The sequence below is a fragment of the Columba livia genome, chromosome W (genome assembly GCF_036013475.1).
Source record: "Columba livia isolate bColLiv1 breed racing homer chromosome W, bColLiv1.pat.W.v2, whole genome shotgun sequence".
Lineage (NCBI taxonomy): Eukaryota > Metazoa > Chordata > Aves > Columbiformes > Columbidae > Columba > Columba livia.
The window spans coordinates 20,616,081-20,631,856 of record NC_088641.1 but is presented as its reverse complement, the minus strand read 5'-3'; the positions used below and the strand labels follow the sequence as shown (position 1 = coordinate 20,631,856).

At 41.7% G+C, this 15,776-nt stretch overlaps 1 protein-coding gene across 5 annotated transcripts in view; it reads left to right on the top strand.

Moving 5' to 3' along the window:
- Positions 1–15,776, top strand: part of LOC135577184 (phosphatidylinositol 3-kinase regulatory subunit alpha-like) — a 56,957-nt gene that overhangs the window by 20,902 nt on the left and 20,279 nt on the right. For 2 of the 5 annotated variants that reach the window (XM_065045025.1, XM_065045028.1), the window contains exons 2-8: positions 640–702; positions 5,131–5,201; positions 5,313–5,493; positions 5,972–6,097; positions 7,109–7,251; positions 7,516–7,692; positions 7,805–7,873. In XM_065045025.1, coding sequence (XP_064901097.1) covers positions 7,118–7,251; positions 7,516–7,692; positions 7,805–7,873 — 380 coding nt within the window. In that variant the 5' untranslated portion in view covers positions 640–702; positions 5,131–5,201; positions 5,313–5,493; positions 5,972–6,097; positions 7,109–7,117. Of the gene's footprint in view, positions 1–639; positions 5,078–5,130; positions 5,202–5,312; positions 5,494–5,971; positions 6,098–7,108; positions 7,252–7,515; positions 7,693–7,804; positions 7,874–7,953; positions 8,456–15,776 lie in introns of those variants that run through there. The other 3 variants (XM_065045027.1, XM_065045026.1, XM_065045024.1) reach the window with 3 other exon arrangements.

The window sequence follows — 15,776 nt, the reverse complement described above, 5'->3', positions numbered from 1 at the left end:
GAGAAGTAGCTGAAATGACTAGTTACTTCTGCTTTCATTTTAGAGAAGAAGTAAATGAGAAACTTCGAGACTGTTGTAGGAAAATAGGAAATTAGGATTTTAGGCCTATATCAGTGTTATAAGCTGTGCTGCTAAAGCTGAAAGTCTCAGCTTGTCCCCTGTACAGTCCTTACCCAGAATCACGAGCGTGGTTACCTTATGCTTGCTTTGTACCCTTAGTTAAGACATTGATAAATACTATTCTTAGGGTTGCTGATTTCTATGCTAGACTGGTGAACTATGGATAACAAATGAGACAGGTGGAACTTCAAAAGAAGCTAGCCCTGCGACTGATGACCTGTCGTTCTGTACTTGCCAAGAAAGAAGAAGTGGAACCTGCAGACCACTGGAACGGAAGGAACCTGAGGATATCGACAGTGATAGATATCGACAGTGATAGACAGTGATAGATTTTGTTTAGTTGCATAATACCTGTTAGAACCCTATATAATGACTAGTTATACTGCTGTATGATTGTCACTCTCTGAGGAGGTGACCCAACGCTGCTGTTCCTGTGAATCTTCTACAATAAATACTGCTCAGAGTAACCCACAAGAGTTCGAGTCTCTATCCAGCGCCTACCTATGACCTTTTTTTCAGTTGGCACCCCACAGATGGGACTCTGCAGCATAAACTGAAACAACGGGACCTGGCCAGGGACAGGTGAGTTCGAGTCTCTCCTGTTCTCCCGATTTGTTTCTTTTCTTTATATTTTTATTAGAGTTCAAGTCTCTAAATATATTTACAAGGATGGGGGCTGGACCCTCAGTTCCTAAAAATACTCCTTTGGCTGAAATGATTTCAAATTGGGGGAGATTGTCAGGAACCGCAGGGTTGCACATAAAAAGATTAATTGCCCTCTGCCAAGATGATTGGCCTTTTATAAGCAGAGTGGCTGGGGCTTCCCTTGATGATCGGTGGCCGATTTATGGCTCATTTGAAGAAACTAAATTGCAGTCTCTCCGTAAAATCCTGGAGGACCGCCAGCCCCAACAAATGGACTATTTGTATTTGTGGTTTGACTATGCTGATATACGAAAACGAAAACTACTCCAGAAGAGCATGAATAAACACCAACTACTTGCTTATCTGGATGATGAAATAAGTGACAATTCTAAGCTCAAAACTGATTCACCTGCAGGTATTTTCCCTATGACTTTATCCTATGTGGCTAATCCCAGAGCTGGTCGTAGTAATGCTGGCATCCAGCCACCGCTTCTCAGGGTAACTACACATTACCCCTGGAAACCAGGTGATCTTTTACTCTGGCGTGATAAAATGCCGCGACTCCGTGATGACGCGGAGCGATGCTCTAAAATAATTCGAACTATTGCCCGAGATTACTCTCCCAGCTGGAACGATATGCAAACACTTTTGTCCGAATTATTTACACATGAGGAGAAACAAAAGATCCTGGCTAAAGATAAAGAATTGGCTGAACAGACACAGGGACGTAATCCCTGGCCAGAACAAGATCCAAATTGGAATTTACATGAGGAGGACCAAAAAGCTACCTATTTAGTTGCAATTGATAATCTGATTGAAGCAATTCGAAAGTGTGATGAAAAAGTGACTAATTGGTCAAAAGTTACAGAGTGCCAACAGGCTCCTGTAGCAGAAGAAAGCCAACCTTTGTTTGCCTTCACTTGGGAAGGTCGCCAATTGACTTGGACTCGGCTCCCTCAAGGCTTTACTGCTTCCCCTACCTTGTTTTCGCAAATTCTCAAATATGATCTCCAAGATATTGAATTGCCAAACAAATCTGCACTGATTCAATATGTTGATGATTTGCTTGTTGCTAGCCGAACTCGGGAGGCCTGTGCAATTGATACAGAGCACCTTTGCATTCGACTATATCATAAGGGTCATCGTGCTTCATTAGCTAAGTTACAATTCTGTGAACCAGAGGTAAAATATTTGGGCTTTGTTTTAGCAGGAGGAGTTCGAAAGATTGATCCTGACAGAATCAACGCTATTCTTCAAATTACACCACCTGTTACTAAAAAACAAATGAGAGCTTTCCTTGGCCAAGCTGGGTTCTGTCGACCATGGATTTTAGGGTTTAGCGAACTAGCTAGACCACTTATTGAAACTACAAAGGACAAAGCTCCAGAGCCAATTGTCTGGACGCCAGAATTGTCCGATGCCTTTGCATCTTTGAAGCAAGCCTTAGTCACAGCCCCAGCTTTAGGCCTGCCAAATTACTCTAAACCTTTCACTTTGTATGCTACCGAGAAGGGTGGCATTGCAAAGGGGGTCCTAGTACAACCTCATGGACCCTATGAAAGACCTGTGGGTTATTATTCAGTTGCTCTTGACCCAGTTATCAAAGGGTCGCCACATTGCCTTAGATCAGTAGCAGCAGCTGTGGAATTAGTGGAAAAAGTTCGCCCAGTTGTTCTGGGTCACAAATTGATTGTTGCCGTGCCTCATGAAGTTGAACTTTTACTAACCCGATATGCTACCAAGTCTCTCTCACCGCAGCGCACACATCGATACGAAGCCATCCTGTTACTGACCGATAATATCTCTTTAAAACGGTCAAAACCCTTAAACCCATCTACTCTTCTACCTGAGGTGCACCTTTCCAATGACCCACACGACTGTGTGCAATTTGTCACCACTTATTCTAAAACCAGAGAAGATTTGCAAGATGTTCCTCTCGCCCACCCTGACCTTAACCTGTTCACAGACGGATCAAGTTACTATCTGCATGGTAAGCGTTTTACTGGTTTTGCTGTTGCCACTGAAAATCACGTACTTTTTGCTGAACCTCTCTCTCCAGCGCTTGGAGCACAAGCCGCAGAACTAATTGCCTTGACTCGTGCTGCAACTTTTGCTAAAGGTCTCCGAGTTAATATCTATACAGACTCTAAGTACGCTTTTGGCATTTGTCATTCTGTTGGCGCACTTTGGAAGGAACGCGTTTTTTTGACCTCCGCCGGTCGTACTATTGCTCATGGACAATTAATTCATGATTTGCTGCTCGCTATCCAGGAACCACGAGAAATTGCTGTTATTTACATTCCTGCTCATACTAAACGCCTTGATTCTTTCGCTCATGGCAACGCCTTGGCCGACTGCGCGGCGAGAGCGGCAGCAGTCCACGATGCATCTCCTGCTACAACTGTGGTTGCTACCCTTCTTCCTTTTCCTGTTGGTCCTGCCCTTTATGATGAACTGGATGAAGAAGAGCTCAACAAATGGAAACGCTGGGAAGCAACGCAACAGGACGGCATCTGGAAACTAGGTGATAAACCCTTATTGCCTATGAGGTATGTCCTTCCTCTAACTCGCTGGATTCACGATCGTACTCATGGGGGGCCTGAAACTGTAGCTTCTAAAATCCAACAGTTGTGGGCAGCGCCTGGAGTTTACAGTGCTGCAAAACGCCTGACTGACTCTTGTACTCTTTGCAAGAAATATGGGGTCACAAAGGTCACAACAGTCCCTGGCAAGCGGCCGCCTGCTTACTTTCCTTTCCAGAAACTGCAAATTGATTTCGCAGAACTCCCCCCTTCTATGGGATATAAGTACATTCTTGTTATTGTTGATCAACTTTCGCACTGGGTGGAAGCCTTTCCTACTCGCAAGAACGATTCGAAAATTGTGGTTAAGACCCTGCTTCGTGATATCATTCCGAGGTAGGGTATCCCTGAAATTATTGATTCTGATAGGGGACCGCACTTTACTGCTGCTGTTCTAATGCAAGTTTATGTTGCTCTTGATATACAGGCTGCCTTTCACACGCCCTACCATCCACAATCTTCTGGTCAGGTAGAGCGGATGAATCGCACTATTAAAGATCGTTTGGCAAAAGTCACTGCAGACACAGGTCTCAAATGGCCTGAAGCATTACCGCTTGTTTTATGGGATCTTCGTACAACTCCTCATGCTACTACTAAACTCAGCCCTGCTGAAGTTTTGTTCGGGCGAGTTTTGGCAGTTCCATTTACCTTTATGTCTGCCAAAACTGCCCTCCTGGAAGGGGACGAGGCAGTAACGCAGTACTTGCTCTATCTGCAAAACAGTTTTACTCGGATCAGAAATTATATGCACTGGTATCAAGGAGTGACACCAGAAATTCAAGAATTGCGTAACCTATCTCAGATTGTTTTACAGAATCGAATGGCTTTAGACATCCTGTTAGCTTTGCAAGGAGGTGTCTGTACCATGCTAAACTCCAGTTGCTGTATGTATATCGATCAGAGTAAGCAATTGATAACTGAAGTGGATAAAATCTGGAAAGTTAGTCATGTCATGCAGCAAATTCAACGAGATGACACTAACTGGGGTGTCGCAGACCTGTGGCAATGGATGACTTCCTGGTTTCCTGATCTCGGAACGTTAGTGAAGAAGATTTTGATGATTGTCATTGTCATTGTAATTGTCTTTGTGATAATTTTTGTTTTGATTCAATGTATGTCAATGTTTTGTAATTGTTGCTGTAATCTCTTGAATCAACAGAAGCTTTATTATCGTTATCAGTAAATTGGGAAATTTTAAAGAGAAAATGGGGGACTGTTGTAGGAAAATAGGAAATTAGGATTTTAGGCCTATATCAGTGTTATAAGCTGTGCTGCTAAAGCTGAAAGTCTCAGCTTGTCCCCTGTACAGTCCTTACCCAGAATCACGAGCGTGGTTACCTTATGCTTGCTTTGTACCCTTAGTTAAGACATTGATAAATACTATTCTTAGGGTTGCTGATTTCTATGCTAGACTGGTGAACTATGGATAACAAATGAGACAGGTGGAACTTCAAAAGAAGCTAGCCCTGCGACTGATGACCTGTCGTTCTGTACTTGCCAAGAAAGAAGAAGTGGAACCTGCAGACCACTGGAACGGAAGGAACCTGAGGATATCGACAGTGATAGATATCGACAGTGATAGACAGTGATAGATTTTGTTTAGTTGCATAATACCTGTTAGAACCCTATATAATGACTAGTTATACTGCTGTATGATTGTCACTCTCTGAGGAGGTGACCCAACGCTGCTGTTCCTGTGAATCTTCTACAATAAATACTGCTCAGAGTAACCCACAAGAGTTCGAGTCTCTACCCAGCGCCTACCTACGACCTTTTTTTTCAGAGACACTGCTGATGGTACCTTTTTGGTATGAGATGCTTCAACCAAAATGCATGAGGACTACACACACTAAGGTAAGATCATTACGCCAGGTCTGTAATACTTCACAGTAAAATGCAATACTGCATTTCCCTAGGAAATAGTATTTGAAGTATGCCTAACTTTTCAACAAACTTTATTTGCAGGAAAGGAGGAAACAACAAATTCATCAAAATATTTCACCGAGATGGGAAATACGGCTTTTCTGACCTGTTAACTTTCAGCTCTGTGGTTGAGCTAATAAACCACTACTGGAATGAATCTCTAGCCCAGTGTAATCCTAAACTGGATGTAAAATTACTGTATCCAGTATCTAAATACCAGCAGGTAATTTGTTCTGTTTTCTTTGTGTTACATTTAAATACAGATACATTTCTGCAGACTGTGGAGTCATTTGTCATGAAGAACTTCAGCTCTGTTAATATCTGAAAAAATAAAGTGGGTATAAAAATTGATGGGTTTGTTTAAAACCAACTCCACAATTTGCATATAAGTAATTAAAACTTTAAATGCTGCAGAAACATTATTAAGAAATAAACTTATGTTAATAAATATCCCACTCAATTATGAAATATATAATTTTCAGTATAAAGCTGAACACTTACATTGCAAAATGGCTTTTTGTCATTAATTTTATTTCTAATTTGCATATTATGCATATAGTATGTCATATCTCCATATTGATAAAAGAGAAGTCACATTTACCATGTAACTATCTAATAATTTTTAAGCAATTTTATCCTGAAAATCTGTGCAACATAATTGTTTCTTTATAGAATATATTTCTTTCTGCTCATCATCCTAGGATCAAGTTGTAAAAGAGGATAGCATTGAAGCAGTGGGAAAGAAATTACATTAATATAATACCCAGTTTCAAGAAAAAAGCCAAGAATATGACAGACTCTATGAAGACTACACAAGAACATCTCAGGTGAGCCTGATTTCAAACCAAAGGGGGAGTTGCAGACTTCTGTAGATTTAGAAGAATATTACTGTAAATTCATACTGCCATCTTCTTCCATCCTTCTCCCTTCCACCACCACTACTATTGCCCAAAAGAGGAAGCATTTCTGATGTGGTCACTCAGTACAGAATTGCTTACTCATGTTTTAATAGTCATCACCTAACCCTGTGCTCAAGCCTGACACCTGCATCCAAAGCAAGCACAGAACTCTCTTGATTTACCAACACTTCTGCATACTGACTTCATCAAGTTGAGTTAAGGTTTTCAAGACACATCTACAGGGAAGCATTGTATTTTATTACTAGTTTTTTAAGGATCTGGTTTCACCTATGCAGGGTAGAATGATGACATGTAGATACAGTGTAGGAATGAAAAGCTGCCTCTATCCTTCTTACATCTTAATAAACTATTAGACAAATCTTGAAGTGCCAGTGAATTTGTGCTGTTTTACAGCCCCAGAATCAAGACCTCTTCTTAAAATGTTCAGGAAATACTCCTCAAAATAATTGAAAAAGGTGGAGGAGTGCAGGCAACTTGAACTTAAAATACTCAGCTATCAACTAGCTATGTAGTGGCAGGAGGACAGACTAGATGACCTTTTGAGACCTGTCCAGCCCAATATCTTATACCTTTATTTCAGAAAGCCAGATGTACTTCTAAGGACATTAGTTGGTACAAAGGGCAAAGTGCACTGTCATAAGGCTCTAATCATCACAAATAAAACTTATTTATACAAAACAAAGATTGTAGCTACCTCTTTGTCTAGCAGTTTTTCTTTCTTGAAAAACCTCATTATGGAAAGCCTCATCATGGTAGCCTTTTGTACAGGCCTCTTTTCTCTGTTTTGTACGGCTCTGCAGAGAGAATGTGTTCTGGTAAAGGGATATTGAAGTCATTCTGTTACAACATACCAAAGTGTTTCTGCGATACAAGCAAATAAATCATAACAACTGTCATAACAATTATTTTTATTTTCAGGAGATTCAAATGAAAAGAACAGCTATTGAAGCATTTAATGAAACAATAAAAATATTTGAAGAGCAGTGCCAGACACAAGAAAGATACAGTAAGGAATACATTGAAAAATTTAAATGGGAAGGAAATGAAAAAGAAATACAAAGGTCAGTGTTTATATTTCAAATTGTATGATTTTGAAGAAATAATGCCAAATATAGATCTGCCTAAAACTAAAGCAAGTTGGCGAGTCTAAAGTTGTTCAGTTGTAAGCACAGCAAGCTTCAAATGGGGTAGATGTGAACTTGCAAAACGTGTACCTATATCTAGATAAATAATCTGTTTTCTTAAATAGCTACATAAGAAAATAGCAGATAAAAGTAATTAATAAGACTTGATCAGAGTATAACCTAACACATTATTCCTTTCAGAATTATGCAAAACTGTGAAAAACTGAAGTCTCGAATAAGTGAAATTGTGGACAGCAGGTGTAGATTAGAAGAGGATTTAAAGAAGCAAGCAGCTGAATATAGAGAGATAGACAAGCGTATGAACAGCATTAAGCCAGACCTCATACAGTTGAGGAAGACAAGAGATCAGTACTTGATGTGAGTATCATTATTAATTAGCAAAACCTTTTTTTAAAAGTTGTTTTTTTTTTTTTAATATGCATCCAACTTCTGTGACTAACAATTAATTTTATTTGCAATTATTGTCCAGGTGGCTGACTCAAAAAGGTGTACGGCAAAAGAAACTGAATGAATGGCTTAGAAATGAAAATACAGTAGAGTGAGTATTAAAATATTTAAATATTACTGGTATTCCAAGTCATCTTACACAAAAGTGAGATAAAGCATATTTAATTCCAGGACAACACAGAGGAAATCTCAAGCCTAGCTCTCCAGTAACGATGTGCACTGTTAACACATGGCAGGCTCTGTAATGCAAGTATTGGAAAAGACTCTGTCTTACCCACTACTCTATCGTTATTCAGGGAAGTGCATAATCAAGTTACTATAGCAAAGGACTGGAATTTAACCTGTCACTATTCTTAACAGCAAAATGAAGATCATAAGGTGTTAGTGTCTTGTAGAAATGTCATATGGATAGATAAATTGTTCAGAAGGTCTGTAAGGCATGGGTAGGCTGTTTCCAAATTTCAAGCGTTGGTACCATGGTGCTATAGTGGTACCTACATCAATATATTGCACTGCTATTGGAGATGATAAAATTGTGTATGCTAAAGAATGTTCCTTCTCTGGTTGTGTGGTCTGGTTAATTTTTCTGGGAAACGACAAGATAGTATTCTGTCATTTCAGCAATTCAGTTTAGTACAGGTTCTGACTGTGGCTTGACTACTGAATATGTTTCACTTCAGTCCTGGGAAAAAAGCAAAAAGCACCCAGGTGGTACAAATGTAGGCCAAATTTAAATGAAAGCAAGCCACAAAATAATATCAAAAATGTAGTAACAGTGAAGAATGAACAAGTAGAAAAACAAAGTTGTCTAAGTAATATTCATATCAACCTTTTCTGATGTTGTAGTTTCCTGTGCATTGCTTTTACACTGCCTGGCCAAACATGTGGCAAAAGCAGCACGCTGACAATAACTGTTTTGTGGATTTACATTCTATCTTTGTCGACATTGGTGGTCTATTTTAATTTGGCTTGATTTACTGAGTGTCCTGCTGTTATCCTGGGAATTGTGCATCTCTGCTGCAGCTGCATTGGTAGAGGCAGGGGATAAAAATGGCATACACATTTTAAAGCCATGTTGTTCACTCAGTCTTAGCGCAGCTCAAAGATGTTATGATGGAGAATACGTAGACACTCGTTTCCACTGGTACTCCCATCAGTTAAATGGTAGACAAAGAACAATGCCAGGTTATTGTTTTAACGTAGCATCAAAATAGTAAGTGAAACTGTTTAAAGAAAATCTTCCTTTTCTCTCACTCTGTGACTCTCCTTGCCACCAAGTCTGGTAAGTGCTCAGGTTTCTGCTGAAAAAATAAAATTTCAGAATATGACTTTTTTCTAAAGTTGTAAAGCAAAAAAATCACTATAATGAACAGCAGTAAAAACTGGAATCCCTTTCTCTAGGTGATGGTTGAAAATAGAGCCACTGCTGAATGCATTTGAATATCTTGCAGGACAAAGGAGTATGATGGGATAAGTGTGGGGGACTATGGTGGGTCCGTGGATTCCCCGACGGAGGGCATGGGAACAGAAATTAGCCTTGAAGATATGAAGGCCTACCCGTGAGAAAGATGGGAGTAAAGGAGTATCCGGAGATGTTAAGGATGTACCCGTGAGAGAGAAGGGAGTAGAAGAGTAACATTGATGATAGCAAAAATAGCCAATGAGATGTTACTGCTGTAACTTGTAACCAATAGTGAAGAGACACGTGAATTGGTAAAACTGTATAAAAATGCACTTGTGGCAATAAATGGCATCTTTCATCCTGGAAGAACTTGGTCTATGTCATTTGTCCGTCTCAACCACGACATATGGTGACCCCGACATGATCCTGTATGAAGAAGGATCTCGCATGAAGAAGAGACAGTGGTGAAGAAGTGGCAACAGCCGAAGACAAGCTGTGGAGACGGAGCCCGGTACAGCTGATAGAGCAGCAGGGGGGAGCTGCCGAAGATCCGGATCCTTGAAAAGACACCACGCCAATAGTTGGTGAGCTACCGGGAACAGGGGGGGTGGAACTTATCTAAAGAAGAGGGTATTATATTATCTACATGGAAGTTGCTTCTTGAAGAAGCAGGGTATTAGCCTTCTGGAACTGACTTTCCGAAGGACTATGTTACTATGGGGCAAAGCACTAGTGAAAGATCCAAAGAAACAACTGAACGGTTAACAACATGGCACTTGTTGCTAGAGACTTTGAGAGGATTAAAAGAGCAACAGGAACATGCAGAGACAGCGGAGGAGGGTGGCTTCTCTGGGCTAGATTTGAAAAAAAAAAAAAAAAAAAAGGCACTGTTCCAAACCCCAAACCCTCCTGTTACTAATGATTCTCCAGCACCATTCCAGTCCGCGTTATCTGATGACTTGGATGAGGATGAGGGTCTGCAGCATTTGTTTGAAAAGTTAAAAGGAAAAGGAGTATGTGTACGTGTTGCCTCAAGATCAGATAAAAACCATGAAAGACTCAAGCAAAATTTGACCTATGCAATGTAACAACTATAGATCATTTCAGACGGAACGATGGGGATTCGTTGAAAGGGGCAGGTATCCCCCAACTCTTGGAACAGACACTAATTGGCACACCACAATTACAGGCACAATAAGTTTCTGAAATCCTGAGGCAGTCAACGGACCTTGCATATTAAGCTACAATAAAGGTGCCTGAAACCGACAAAGCAGCCAAATCATTTGCAACTATTAATCAGGGTCCCAATGAGAATTACATGCAATTTATTGACCATCTTCAAGAAGCCATCAATAAGCAGGTTAAAAACTTAGAAGCTAAGGAAGCACTAGTGTCGTGGTTGAGACGGACAAACGACATAGAACAAGTTCTTCCAGGATGAAAGATGCCATTTATTGCCACAAGTGCATTTTTATACAGTTTTACCAATTCATGTGTCTCTTCACTATTGGTTACAAGTTACAGCACTAACATCTCATTGGTTAATTTTTCTATCATCCATGTTATTCTTCTATCCCCTTCTCTCTCACGGGTACATCTCCATACCTCCGGATACTCCTTTACTCCCATCCTTCTCAAGGGTAAATCTTAATATCTTCAAGGCTGATCTCTACTCCCATATTTTCTGTCAAGGATTCCACAGACCCGCTGCAGTTTCCCACACACTGGTGTTGAAATTAGCAGTAGAGAATGCTAATATTTGCTATCAACATGTTATCTGCGAGTTTTACAGTACATATTATATGTTTCTGTGTGTTGCCTCTCTGAAAATCAAGCAGCTTGTCAGGAACGTGAGCTAATTGTTTTACTGGTTGTTGTTATAATTGTTTCTTTGTGGTATAATCACGCCGTAAAACCTTCTCCCCACTTTTCCCACTTGCGCTGCAAGCAGCCCTGTGCTAACCCCCCTCCCTCCCTCTTCTCATGGTTTTTACTTACGAGATGGGGTCGGAAACTACTGTTTTTAGACATGTTCCTAAGAAATCGGTATTGGGAGGTGTTTTAAAACATAGGAAAGCACTTGGAAATATGAGGAAGGAAGATCTTGTGAAATATTATGATCAGTGGTGGCTGCTGTGTCAGTTAGATGAATGGGAAAATTGACCGGAGGATAGAACCTTGAAGTATAATACTTTGTTGCAATTAATGTTGTTTTTAAGGTGAGAAGAGCAGGACAAAATAAATCCCTGCAAGAGATCATTAGGTCATTACAGACAGTTTTACAGCTGGAACGGTTTGAACTTCAACAAGCTGAGAGAGAGAGTTAACTGATAACACACAGGTCACAGTAAACTTGCTGAAGTCTGCAAGATGCTTTCCTCATTAACCTGTTTTCTTTGTGGGTATCTGTTTAAGCATGTTGCAGTTTTATTAGGTCTTTGTTGTGTGGTACGGTGAGTTCACAGACTGTTAAATCATGAGAATCCATGGACTCAAAATGTGCGTTTTGTGATAATACAGAAGATCATGAGTAATTTAGTTCTTTACTGCGTGAACGTGATGGTAAAATTTTGTGTGTGGTAGCTGTTATTTTTCTTTCTAGCATGCTAGCTTTATTCTGGCATTCAGACTTGCGCAACTCTGTGATAGGCTGTGTCTCATCTTGGTGCACTAAACTTGGCTCTTTTGTATGCACAGTAGGTAAAGAATCCTGTTTTTGGGATAACAGTTGTAGCACACCAGATGAGACACTAATCAAAGCCTTTCCCAGTCCAGCTTGCTGCGGCGGCAGGGGGGCAGGTGCCGATTGGGCTCCAGCGCGCACTGACCTGTTTTGTCAGGGAGACCCAGCAGTGCTTCCACCTGGCTGAGCAGTAAGCAGTTCAAAGGTGCAATGCTAAAATCGAGATATTGTCTTGAATTAGTGTAACTGTGATCTATCTGCATATTTGAACTTGGTATTTGGTTTTCATATCTGAGCTCAGTATTTTAATTTGCATATATATATATATATATATATATATATATATATATATATATATATTTGGTACCAAAAGAATTTTGTTTGGGTCATAATTACAAAATGGGAACCAGTTCCACTGCTAAAATACCACCTTAGGATGCATCCTTACACGTTAGAGTAACTTTTGGGGAAATATTCTGAAAAAAGAAAACTTGAAACGATACTGTACTCAAATGTGGCTTAAATGTGGAATTCTGGGGTTTAGTGCGGTATTGCAATTAATGTTGTTCTGCAGAACTTTGGAAAAAATTGGGTGAAGTATAGTACTGTAAGTTAATTTGCTAATTTTGAGACCAGAAAAGAATTTAAATTGTTAGATTCTGATTTGCATTGAAAAGAAAAAAACAAAACAAACCAAACAAACAAACAAGCAAAAACTAAAAAAGTTGTTTAAAGTGATTCCACGTGTACTAGATGCCCCTCCAGGTGAAAGCAAACTGCAGCCTGCAGTCTGCTGCTAAAGGAATAGAGAAAAACACATTAGCAATGTCAATTGTAGCATACCACTTAGCTGCCTTTGACTCCAGTTCAAATTGCAGTTCTAGCATGTCAGGCACAGCAGCACTCAGTGGTGGTGTAACTTCGTTCAGGCCACAATAGTCTACAGTTAGTCTCCACTCGTCACTAGACTTACGCACTGGCCAAATTGGGCTGTTAAAAGGTGAGCGAGTCTTACTGATCACACCCTGGCTTTCCAGTTGATGGATCAGCTTCTGGATAGGAATCAAAGAGTCTCGATTGGTGCGGTATTGCCGGCGATGAACCTTCGTAGTAGCAACTGGCACCTGCTGATCTTCAACCATCAGCAGTCCTACAACAGAAGGGTCATCTGAGAGACCAGGCAAATCAGACAGCTGTTCAATATTCTCAGTGTCCACAGCTGCTATGCCATATGCCCACCAATACCTTTTTGGGTCCTTAAAATACCCTCTCCTGAGGTAGTCTATGCCAAGGATGCACAGAGCATCTGGGCCAGTCAGAATGGGATGCTTTTGCCAGTTTTTCCCAGTTAGGCTAATTTCAGCCTCTACTACAGTCAGTTCCTGGGATCCCCCAGTCCCTTCAGAAATATTGATGGATCGTTTTCCTTGATAGTTTGAGGGGATTATTGTGCACTGAGCACCAGTATCTACCAAAGCCTTGTACTCCTGGGGGTGTGTTGTACCAGGCCATCGTATCTGCACAGTCCAGTAAACTCTGTTGTCCCTTTCCTCTGCCTGGCTGGAGGCAGGGCCCCTCTAATTTGTATTATGCACAGTCTCTGGGTATGAAGTAGAGGTTTCTTCAAGAGAATCAGAATATTTTCTACCCCTTCTGGAAACTGGAGCAGCCATTTTCTTACAAGTTTTTCCTTTTAATTCATGTACTCGTTCCTGAAGTTCCGAGGTAGGTCTTCCATGCCACCTACTCATGTTTTCTCCTTGGTCACATAGGAAAACCCACAGTGTGCCTCTCTTTCTGTACTTCTTCTGTCCTTTCTCTTGAGATTTGGAACGCCTTCTCCTAACAGCTGAAACATAGTTTCGTATAGGTCATGAATGGGTGTTGTGATTTCTAGCAACAGCTTTTCAAACCGGTCATCAGATTTTTCACAGTTTCTCCACAGTCGAGACACAAGCCTGTAGAGAGGTAGCAAGGCTGTCCTCAAAGTCTCAAAGCTGCTTAATCACTTCAGCAATGTTTTGTTGAGCTGCAGCTGTCCAGGTCATTGATGCCAATTACACAGCATATGCTGGTGGTGCGCTTTGTGCAAACCCGCTCCACATAGAATCCTTTGTACATGATCTATCTGGATCTGTGCCCTTCTGACTGCCTCAAAATAGATGATCTCCTACACAGCTAATTCTCTCAGGCACTGGATACCTCTCCCCATAGTATTCCATTTCCCTGGATTACAAATAACCTCCCCTTCATGGCTGTCAGGAGTCAATTCCAGAGGGTGGAGGGGTCATTCTCTCTTGAAATTGCCCTATCAAGGGTGGCATCCCTTGACAAAGATCCCAGTTGCTTGGCTTCCCCACCTTCTAGTTCCAGACCATCAGCTCTGTTATCCCAGCATCAGAGCAGCCAGGTTACACCATTCTCGCCTTCATGAAGTCTGAAGTCTTTTCGCATATCTCTCAGCTCACTTGTAGAAAAGGATCGAGTGGTCACTTCCTCTCTTCCTTGTGTTGATGAGGATGCCTCTTGTGTTGATGATGCCCCTTGGCCATAATCTGCAGCATGAGCAGTCCTTCTTGTGACTCTCTTACAAGCGGCAACTGATACTGACATGCATTCAACATCTCTTGATTTATTTCCAGAGTCTAAATGACTGCCACCAGCATTGGTATAATTACAGTGGCTGTTGTGGTTGCAGCAGCAACAGTGCACAGTGTGGGGGGGTACAGTAGCTGCCTTGTCAGTCTTTGAGGCTGGAGAAGCAACAGTGTCTGCAGTCGGGGAGGTAGCGGCCTTTACTGCTTCGCTCTGTGTAGGAGCTGGAGCTGCTTTGTCAGTTGCTGAGGCTGTCGGGGGAGTAGCAGGTACTGTAGCCATAGCCTTAGCTGCCTTGTTCTGTGTAGGAGCTGGAGCTGCCTTGGTTGCATCTAGCGGCTGTATCTGCTGTGCCTGTTGCCTAGCCTTGAGGAGACACAACATAAGTCTCATGTTGAGTATTAATAAGAATCATGGCTGAAAACATTGTGGCGAAACTAGTTCAGCCAGGAGAAGACACATTCAGAGCAGGGGGAACTGTGATCTACATATCAATGACGAGCTAACAAGCCACAGATCAGGCCGGCTGAGGGACCGGAGATGGAGGACGTGCTGGAGGGCACATAGCCCCATCTCATGATATGCCCAGCTCGGCAAACAAAGGGGAAAAGTTGAGACCCCCTTTAACATGGCCCGGGGCTTGTCGAAACTTGTTCATCTTTTGCAATCACCACTTCCCCCTGATTTCTGCATGACACAAAAGGGGCAAGGTGGAGACCCTCAACGTGGCCCTGGACTTGTCCAGACTTGTCCCTCTTTCGCAATCACCGCTTTCCCCCCCCCCCCCCCCAGACTTTCCTCTACTCTGGGAGCTATAAAAAGCTCACCTAAAACAGCACGGTTTAGGGAATACCAGTCTCACCGAAGGGAATATCAGCCTACCGCCCTCACCAAGAGAATACCAGCACCCTGAGGACCCTCACTCTCAACCAGACATCGGAGAATGCTGCGCTCCTGACTCCAGCATCCTTGCCGTGGAACACCGAGGCCACACATCGTCGTACAAGTCCTGTCATCCACACTGTGGGACCTTAAGAGACTGGATCCCTCACTCCTTTCTTCCTTTCTCTCTGCTCTTTTCTTCTCTCCTTTTTTCTATACCCCCATTTCTTTGTCTGTCCTTCCATATATATATATTACTCTCTTTCTCTCTCCCCTATACCTTCGTCTTCCTTCCCTCTCAACCACTCTCTTTCCTTTTTGAACATATAAGGATAACACCATCACAAGGATGGAGCCAGGCTCTTCTCTGCCTGGACGCCTTCCTGTGTAACGTCATCTAAGTGTTCCTGCTCCGGCAGGGGGATTGGACTA